This window comes from Necator americanus, chromosome II (genome assembly GCF_031761385.1).
Source record: "Necator americanus strain Aroian chromosome II, whole genome shotgun sequence".
NCBI classification, from domain to species: domain Eukaryota; kingdom Metazoa; phylum Nematoda; class Chromadorea; order Rhabditida; family Ancylostomatidae; genus Necator; species Necator americanus.
Window position 1 is genome coordinate 14,936,582 of NC_087372.1, and position 10,515 is coordinate 14,947,096.

General features: G+C 39.5%; 1 protein-coding gene across 2 annotated transcripts; it reads right to left on the reverse strand.

Annotated features, from left to right (window-relative positions):
• Nucleotides 1-120: 120 nt before the first annotated feature.
• On the reverse strand, nt 121-10,172 carry RB195_017893 (uncharacterized protein; the record flags this gene model as incomplete). 2 transcript variants are annotated; one of them, XM_064185087.1, is made up of 8 exons in its annotated part: nt 121-275; nt 348-420; nt 2,379-2,476; nt 3,244-3,341; nt 3,399-3,552; nt 5,051-5,192; nt 9,270-9,276; nt 10,153-10,172. In XM_064185087.1, the coding sequence occupies 8 exons, from the start codon at nt 10,170-10,172 to the stop codon at nt 121-123; spliced, it is 747 nt and encodes a 248-aa protein (XP_064040968.1). The 2 variants fall into 2 exon arrangements, with proteins under 2 accessions (XP_064040968.1, XP_013300559.2); XM_013445105.2 differs by lacking the exons at nt 9,270-9,276; nt 10,153-10,172 and adding an exon at nt 7,393-7,527.
• Nucleotides 10,173-10,515: the final 343 nt, after the last annotated feature.

The following is a 10,515-nucleotide window of genomic DNA, read 5'->3' on the forward strand; positions in this document are numbered from 1 at the left end:
TGCATTTCTTATGCAACTATTTCAATACTTACGCCGTCGAATAGATACAGTAGTACTTAGAAGTGTATAGTGGAAGTGTACCAAACAATTTAGATTTAAACCCGTCCTATTATAAGATAATTAGATTTGTGTGTACAGTGTTTCTCTTCGAACCCTCTTGGTTCGGAATGGATTTTTTGGCCTTCCTTCCACTGCTGGTTTTATTGCCGCCACATCTTCTTCTTTCATGCTCTTCTCGGCCACCTTGTCGATACTTACTACCATTTTCTCCTCATCTGAATCATCTTTTGTAAATCAAGGTTCAAGAAAACAAAAAAAAAAATCTTATCTGAACCGAAATTGCTCACTTGAACTATCTCCTTGCTGTATTTCATTCCGCAGAGATAAGTTCTTTTCTGTTGGCCATTCTACTGCTTCTGACTGAAAGATTTGTTTTTAGTTCATCAGTTCCAATGCGTTTTTTTTTCGTATCCTCGTAATTTAAATGTAGGGTGTTTCCCCAACTGTAATTTCATCGTTTAAAATAATAGAGATAGGGTTTAAAATCTTTTCATTCCATCTACTGGGTTTCTTGAATATCTGTTTGATTAGCAGTTTCTACACAGATGACGGAAGTTTTTTTTTTCGCTGGACAAAATCTTGATATCTACATGTTATACTCAATCGATTTCTATTAGCAGTTCTGGGAGGGTTAGTGTAGGTTTGCAGAGTGTGAATTGAATTTCATGCTCATGCATAAAACATGCCCGCTGCCGTTATTCTACCTGACTTACCGCATTTATGTCATGGTGCAAATTAAATTGATTGAGGATATGTACTTCCTAACTTCCAGGTAAATATACCGTCTGAGCTATAAGAGTACTTCCTTATTTCCTCTCTTGTTATGCTATGCTTTGTGTGCGGTGCAATAACTGAGCTTATTTGAAGATTTGAGCGTCGGTCCTCTAGAAATCCCCAATTCCCACTTCGGTAATTCTTTTTTTACTGACTCCGTTGTTGATGGTCACCGCAGTTTATGCTTGCATATGCCTGCCCATTAAATTAAACCTGATTTTTTTGCTGGAATGATCTGTTTTTTAGCCTTTGTAATCCAGTTTTCTTTTCTAGAAAAGACCGTGAAGTAAGAGTTCGTAGAATTTGTTTGCCGAGTTTCATATAGTTTAAATAGTAGGATGAACTACTTTAAATTTGGAGAGCTTTCAAATGAGTGGGAATTAGCTCTCTCATAAGTGAAATTCTAGAATGTTTTTCAAAGTAGTAGTTTTCTTTGCAGAGTGTTTTCTTTTGAACCATGTTGGTGCAGTGATAAGTGGCAAAACATCGTCACGTTCTGTGTAGTTTCAGTTAAGAATTTGAATCTTTGGCATTGACCATTTTAGCATCTCTACAACCGAGAAAGTGGTCCTGTAGTTCAGGTTGATGTCATAGATTATAATCTATGTCATAGATTTGAAGGATTTGGGAGTGGATCTTCTTTAAAATAAATAATGAATTGAACAGATGAAGGTACTCCTTGTAATCTTATGAAGTATCAGCAAAAAATAGTAACTAAAGGGAAAGAGGGAATTCGAGTGTTATATGCAGGACGAAGAAGTAGACATTTCATGTGCCACAGGCTGCAACAATCTTTCTACTCTCTAAAAGTCAAGCGCGGGCGCGTGCGGCGTTAAGGTTGAAATCTTCCCGCTAGCACTAAATCCGTAACGCTGCTCGCTACTCCGTGGATTTTTTTCCCCCGTAAGTCAAAGAACATGGGATGTGTCGCTTCCATATCACTATTTGCAAACTGTATCTGTGTGACGATATTTGTCTGCTCTCTTTAAGCATTTTTTTGACAATTTTTACGAGTGATTACGAAAATTAGAAAGTTACAGCGCTTTTCTACGATGTAGGATTGTCAGTGTGCTTGGAGATACGCTGGGATGGAAATGAGCTCACTTTTGGTGCCGAAGAACCAACTGGGTTGCAATAATGAGATCAAACGTGGCTGCGAGTCATAGCAAGTGTTTTTACCTCAAGGTGGAAGTGGCAAGCTCTTGACGGAGTTGTGCGCTTGGCTTCTACAAGTTCTACAACCGAGTCAAAGCGGTCCACGCTCTTCCTCATGTTGCTACAGACTCTCTCTTTCGTCTATCCCATTACAGTGGACGGTTTTGACGGGAGAAAAATTTTGGCACCGACAATTTCTGATTCGATAAATGAATGCCGGTAGACCGTTTCGAACTCCTCTTCTCGCGTTGACTGTTTTTGCCCTCCCCTATTCATACACTCATTCCCTCCGCCGCTTTGTTGCGTGAATGGCAGTGAAGAAAAGGGTGCTTCCTTTACAAATAGGACAAGTGAATGTTTTGTTAGCGACAAGAATGTTGCACGCTCACTTTTTCGGACAACTCAGCGGACGATCCAAATGGGTCAATTGGCTTCTCCAATGGTTCCTCCTTCACTTCATTTTTCTTTTCTGATGGTAGTACAAGCTCTGTAATAGTGCAAATCACGTTAGAGAATTCATATAGCTGTTGTTTGGTATTCCTGAATGTGAACGTGAGAGGTAGTATGAGTTGGGCGCTTAAAGGCAGCGTTTCATGAAACTGAGGATGTTTGGGTTTTTTTTTTCCTTTTTTTTTTTTGGGGGGGGGGGGAATGTAGAGTTCAGAGTGTAGATTACGAGTATGAACGCGGTCCTCTGAACTCCTCTTGTCCTGAAGAACGGCGTGGGAAATGGACTTAGTTCCTACGAGGTACGTAATAATGTACACCCGTGTGCACGCATCGCATCGAGTTGTCGAGAGTCAATGAGATCTCCTCAGCGAGTTATTCAAGTGGAACTAATGAATGGACTCTGAGGGGTCCGGAATGTGTGCAGGGTCGCGTCCTAACGTGGTTTGTAGAAATAAAAACGCATTTTCTCACGCCGTTTTTTAGAATGACTAAGGAAAATTGAGCGGAATCACGCTCCCTTACTCGTAATCTACATCCCGAAACTCTATATTTGCTATTTGCTGGAGATTCCAAAAGAGGTGTTATGATGCGCCGCTTCCGAGTTGTGTTTTAGCGCCATTGCTGGGCAATGAGTCGTAGATTTCAGACAGTTTTTTAGGTTGCGAACTGGTTTTACGGGTCAGCCTTCCTGATACATCGCCTTAGAAAATTCCCATTGAAAATCAAAGTTGAAGAGTCAAAGTGTTAGAGGAACAAGCCAAGAAGATTTGTTCCTTTTGTTTTGTGAATGGCTAATAGTAATACCCGGAGGGAACAGAGGTTCCCCATGGAGAGCTTCTTCATCCAGAGGGACCGCTACGACATCTTGCGGTTCAGGAACGTGCAGCGGAAGAGGTCTTGCCCTAAAAACAGAACTGTTCTGGGACGGCGCGGTTGTACTTAAAATGTGGAACTGTTACCTGTAAAGAGGTGGGAAAGGGTTGCTTGGATTCCCTTGCGGAGGATAAAAAGGAGAAATACCTAATTTCGAGGATGTGCCCTCTTTTCCAAGGACTGGGATCTTTCCAACAAAAGGAATATTGTCGTAGGACAGATCGACATAGGAATAAGGAGCTGAAACATTATTTAAAATTAAAGCAGTATCGAATGATTCCGTGAATATGCAGTGTTTTTTAATTGCTCAGAATAATTATTTTTCCCCACGGTCAATTTGATTTTATAAGAGGGCCATCAAACTCTAAAATGAAGATCGTAAGAATAAAGAAGAGAATATTGTAGATCCAAGAAGTTTGTTTACCTTAATTTTGGAAAGTGAGCGTAGTATAGAAAAGTGCATTATTTATCGGAACCACTATCTATAGGGTGGAGATTTTACGAAGCGGTGATAGATGGAGATTTTGAGAGACTGTGAATTCTGTGCGTTAATGTTGTTTATTCTTAGAATAAGTAACATATGGATGCAAGTTGAACTGATGTTGGACATACAAGAAAGATGATAGGATTTTAAAAAAAAGATTCATCTGCAGTTCTCACTACGTGAATGTTCCCCTTGCATGCGCCCATTTCTGTCAAAGTCGACCCGATTCGACATGATCCCGAAAACCATCCGCATTGGCGGCGACTTCGATCGACAGAGTAGGTTATCCTAATCGCTTCGATAATGCGCTTAATGTTTGAAGACAAATAAAGAAGCAATGGAGTACTTGAATGCATAGGCAGAAAACACCGTTATTCTACTCTAATCATACAAAGAGGGATTACCCCGACGACTTTTCTACAGTGTGTAACTGGCTCGAAATACTATTTATTGCGTTTACTGCTATCCTGGCTGATTGTTTTTTTTTTCTAATGAAAAGTACGCTCTGTACTTTTTGCTTCTGAATTGTAGAGGAAGCGGTGAAAAATTCTAATTTTGGCTCAAAGGCATCACCCCACGAATCTGTCGTGGTGCGGGGTTTCAGGTGGGTTATGCCTATACGGAGTTGTAGATCATGGAGAGGAGGGTGATTCCGTCCATTTCTTCCTAATTGCTGCAAAAAATGGCCCGGAAGGTACGACTTCGAGCGTTCCGGCGCGCTATTTTCTACAACGAGTTCGATTGGAGCGCGCCAGCCTTGCGCACACGCATATTCCGGGCCGTTTTTTTACGGCAATTAGGGAGAAATGGACGGAATCACCCTCCTCTCCATAATCTACGACCCCGTATACGAACTCCCCACCTGAAACCTGCACCACCTCAGATTCGTGGGGTGATGCCTTTCAGTAAAAAGACATGTCTCAGGATTCCTTTATTACTGTTTCATTTTTAAAAAAATTGCCTGAGCTAGAGAAATAGTTGGAACCGCTTAAGTCTTTTCATACTGAAATTGGAAGACAAAACTAAAAACTCTAGTAGAAATTCCTTATTCTCCTGATCTTTTTGTAAAAGGCGTTAATAATTAAGAGAAGATAAGGGTGAAAACAGAGAATCTTGAAAAGCTCTTGACTTAGCATGTGTTTTGAAAAGAGCATTCTATTCATTATGTTCCAGAAATTTAATTTTGAAACTGTCAAAAACCATTGCCACTACTGCAAATAGGTCAAATAGGTTACTTAAGCTCATAAAACTTACTGAAAACACCCAAGCCAGGTCCATACGCCGTTATTGCATTGATGTATTCTTTGAAGAGAAATGCATCGTTTCCTATCAGGAAAGGCGATTGCAATGGAGCTCCCAGAATAGGAGCTATCAACTGTAGAAGAATATACCACATCTGAAATTACAAGTATCGAAATCATGTATTATTCCATTTCTATCATTTTACTCATAATATCTAGATTGAACAAGAAATAGAAAAGAAAACTATGCCAGGCAGTTATGAGATGTAGCAAGCGAGCGTTCAGTGGCTAGATCGAGTGGACGACTCGGGTTTTGAGGAGACGAAATCGGGTTCTACACCGGGAGAGAACGCAGCGGGGATAGCGTTGGACGCAGATGTGCTTCATGCCCTGTTTTAAGCCCAACTTAACTAACTGCAGATCCGCTTGTTGCGCTTCCATTCTACGCATTTTGAAAGAAACGAAAGCGGCTTCAATTTGCATTCGCATACGATTCCTTCCTAAAAGAAAGTTTTAGAAGTTTAGAAAGGTTGGATCCTTAAACGAGAAGTGGTTACTAGCAGGAGAAGCAAACTGAAAAATATTACGAATTCTACAGATGCTTTTATTTTTTGTTTTGTTTTTTGTTTTTTTTTAATTTTTCAATGGCTCTTTCAAAAAAACAAGAATTCAAGTGGCGGGTGTAGCGGTAAGAGGATCATCTGTGACTACATAGTCGATGGTTCGAAACCCCCTTGCGTCAACCAAGCCTTTCACCACTTCGGATTGAGAAATTCGCGGCAGACTTGTTGGGGAGGATAGAAGCACCGACCTGACGCCCTGGTTAGGACGCGCAAGTCATTGTATAGGCCAACACGCGTTCATAAAACCTTTACGATTCCTGAAGCGCGTCTCCTCAAGCGGACTGGTACGTCAGGGACTTTATTCTTTTTATAAGTCACTAAAGTATTATACTTGGAGGCAATCATTGTGAGTCACATTTTTTGAAATGTTGTGGAAAATAGTTCCAAAAATGAATGGTAAAAGGAAGGCATGCAAAAGGTACTCACGTACAATTAAACTCAACTAGAAATAAGTAAAGTCATAGAATTTTGACTTACTTCTCAAAAAATATGATGAGGAAATAATAACCAGTAGTTTTGACCTATTCTCAGAAAGATAAGCATAATCTCTTCTCCTCCCCATAAGTACAACCGCTGTGTTCAATTGAAAATTTTAAATTTCCAAACATTTCACTTTTTCAGAGTTTTCTATGTTGGTTTCAATCATAACAGTAGAACTCTGGGTTCGTTCTCCTCATTTCCAGACGATCTTCTCTATAGAACTGTATGATAAAAGGATTAATTCAGCTTGCTAGAGTTAGAAACTTTTTCGGATTGTTTGCCATTCAAAGCTGTTTTCATGTGTTTAATCTGACCGACGCATCTCCTTTTTTCTTCGCGTTTTCTCATCTTCTTTTCATCATACATCACTGAAACTTACCATCTTCAGTCTTTGTCATACACATTTTCAAAACATCTAGAGCAATCTAATCTTCAATCCAATCTTTCTAACCTTTTTGTGACATCTTGCCATCATTTTCTTAACGTTGCCTATTCAATTCTTTCTAAACGTAACTCTGCAGGGAGGTTTGTATCGTAGGTGATTTTTGTAATCCCTCAGGCAAACTTTTGTTGTTTCTTTGTAGTTCTTTTCACATCGAAATGAGGCTGCCCAAGCAACTTCCGAACTTACGCGTTATCGATACGGTTTTTGCATTCAATGGAACGTTGCTTACATCAGAAACGCATCACCGACGCTTTTGTGACAAACTATTTTTTCGGATTTCCATTGGACACGCTTCATCATCTCGACGAGGGTAAAATTTCTATCGTGTTCTAAACCGACGTGATCACCAAGCATGAAACTTCTGGCTCCGCACCTCGACTGTTTTTAGTGCTGCATCTTTGGTGCGTATAAAAAACTCCTTTTAGGTGACGAGTTCATTGATAAAACAACGATATATTCCTATAGCTACTAACTACGAGTTTGAGTAATTGTTTTGGCCTTGAATTTTTTCGAATTTGTTGGTCCTGCGTTCATTTGAACGTTGTTCGGCTCAGCAGTCGCCAATCTGAATAAGCTAACCACTGCTGCTATATTAAAAGCACCATTCTACAAATCTGAGATGGTGAAGGTGTGCAGATTGCGAGGTCCTTGGAGGTTCCCCTCATCTCTCCCTAATCGTCAAAAAAAAAACGATATTGGAACCGATTCTGCTCGTACGAAGTACGTTAGAACGCGCCTCTACTTACACGTTCCGGTCAACTCACTCACTCAGCAACCTCTTCTTAGTGACACTGCACTGTTACCCACTTCTTTTACGACGATTGGGAAAAGATGAGCGGAACCAGTTCGAATCCCGCAATTTACAATCCCATCACTAGCTTTCCCCTGAATTCCGTCACCACGCCAGTCTTGTGGTACGCTGTCTTTGAAGTGAATTCTCATCTTAGTCAAACGAACGGATGATCACTGCTCACTCTTAATGGCTTGAGACAATCACAGCTTTTTGGTTGGGCCGTGGATACTTGAGATTGCCCATATCGTTCCCACGTATATGCAGCTTGAACACGTTGCTCATGCGTAGAAACGGTATGGTTTGGGCTACCGTTATGTGGTGTGCATTGCTCTGAAGGTAATGAAGAACTTAATTAAAGAGGCGGATAGTCCTCGAAATTGACTTAAGCAACAGTCCTTTTGAGGAAATCAATCGTTTTAATCTACATGAACACAACTTCCGAAAATACTTTTGTCTCAGATTCTGAAGACTGGTTTTTTTTTTCAAATCAGAGCAGATTATTCATTTTTGATGAGTATTGTTTTATTCGCGAAAAATCACATATCGAAGTTGAAGTTTAGGGCCATGGAAATTTGTTCAGAAAAAATCAGTTTCTAAAATCTGTAGATATTCTAATCTATAGATTTTTATATTTTCACTGGTCAACAAGTGCCGGACAATTGTAATTGAAAGCAGTTTGCGAAATCGGCGAGAACTCTAGACTTTCATCCTGGTTCTCTTTTCCATCCCGTTTAGTGCTCTAGTACATGACGAGTATGCGTTGGTAAGAGTGAAACACAGCGTAGCCAACAATGAGGCGAGCATCGTGTTGGTAGAAATATGACAAAGTACAGAAATATCCAATAAAAACAAATATGCGGTTCATGAGATGTCAGAAGAAAAAAAGCGGTGACTGGTTAATTATGTTTTGCTTTCTTTTCTGGTAGGTTGTAGTTCTAAAAAGGTCCCACTGTTTCTTGTTGTGGCTATTTTCTATTCTACCTAGCAACCATACATGGATTAGGCGGTTTTCGGTCGTTAAAAAAAGCAGGAAAATGTTCGACTTTCATCCTGAATACCTAAATTAAGATCTAAATCTACGTTCGAATCTAAATCTATGTTTAAATCGAATCGTGGTTGTTCATTTATTTATTATTATTTATATTATTTATATAATATTATTATATTATTATTATTGCTATATTATTTATTATTATTTATTATTTGTGTCAAAGTTGTGTTCTTTTTATGAGTGTTCTATGGATTTTTATATTTCACTGGTCAACAAGTGCCGAGCAGTTGTAATAGAAAGCAGCTGAATATCTGCGAAAGCTTGGCTTTCAACTTTGCTTATCTTTGAGTCCGAGCTCCCTATTGGAATGCTCTGTAAACCGGTCTGAAGCCATAAAAATTAGGGCGGCATGATATTATGTAATGTGCAAAAATTTTCCAATTGGTTGGTCTTGTGTAACAATTTCACTTCATTCGTGGAAATTATATTCATCTCTTTCTAAATATAGCCTAGAATTAGTCACTTTGATGAATTACGAGTTCTTGGTTTTTGTTCAATTCGGAAAAAAAACCTCGTGAGCATTTTATAGAAATATGGTATTATTATGTGCCTGTCCGCAATTAGTCTAACAACTCATTCTATTTGCAGAATTGAAAATTGATGGCTTTTTTTTTGCTAATATGACTTTTTTCTGCAGAAACCAATTTTGAATCTACAGATTCGGGATTGGAAATCTGCCCATCAGATTACAGAAAATCTATGATAATTAGAGTGAGTAACTGACTGAAAACAAAAACCTACAGGAAAATAATTTTGTTTTTGATTTCACGAAAAATGTCGTCACATCCCGTCTTCCCTCGTATTAAATTACTACGCATTTGAGTGTAGTAGAGCTCTCACCTGTGGACTGTAGCTTTGAAATAGATGGGTTCCACGAGTTCAGATAAACTCAGTATAAACAGCGTAGAGATTCGTCCAACACAACAGAGTGGGAGTACACAACAGAGAGAGGGAGTACTCTTTAGACAGAATAAGAAAGTGCAGTAAGGCACATGATTCAACAACTTCTTCTAAACACAGCGTTGTTGCTCTTTCGTTTCAGCAGAAATTGAAAACTGGATCTTTGACGGCGATGAATGAACACTTGTATAGTTCGACCTTGCTGTTGTTTTATATATGCTTTGCGAAATTCGACCCGGATTCCGGTGATAAACACCGTGTAGTCAGCCACGCGCTCAATAGCTGCTGTATCGCCTCAATTGACTCAAGTTTCCGAGAAAACCACGGAAGTTTCTGCGTTGTAACATGTTTTCTGTGGCCAGCCATATCGTTGCAGTCATGTGATGATCATAAAAATAGAATGCTCAGCTGGTGAGCGCGATGATCCGCACTTGAAATGAGATGAGGAAAAAAAATTTTTATGTTTTGACGATACTGCTCCCGGCTGGGTGATGGTTAGGAGAACTGACGCCCTGAGTTTTGCAATATGAACCCGCCCCACTTACCTGCAGGAATCGCGACGGTTATTTTTTAGTCACGTGAATGCTCTCATATCTTGCGTGTTGTTACAAACAGATGTTTCTTCGTTGTGTTCCTGTCTTGTTTTCTATTCTGGAGACTTGATGAAACATTGTACGAATTTGTTGAGACAAATGTACTCTTTGCTTGAACTTTCAATATAGTGATGAACTGCATTTTCTACAGTGACCACGTAGTTGTTCGAAAAAGAGAAAAAAAAGTCTGATGCGAATTCTCTTTCGTTCGTTCTTTATTTGCAACTTACCTTAGTTTAACTTTTATCATTACACGTGGATGTCGATCGGATTTTCATAGTGATATCTTTAAAACAGGTATGACTAGCCTTAGCTTTGTCTGAGCTTCACTTCAGCCTGCCATCGCACCCCGCGAGACTTTTACTCAATTTCAAGTTTCAGACTAAAATTAGGGAAAATTTCGGCTCAGATGATACTGCTCTCTAAAGCCGCATCAGTTGAGAACTACGAGCTGAGCTAACATTACGGTTTATCGAAAAGAAAGAACTGAATGCCTCAGAATGTTGTTGCTTCCTTTGCTTGAAATTTAAAGGATATGACACTAAGTTGAGTCGCTGTCTGTGTAACCTTCGTTCTGTGCCATGTCACATGTC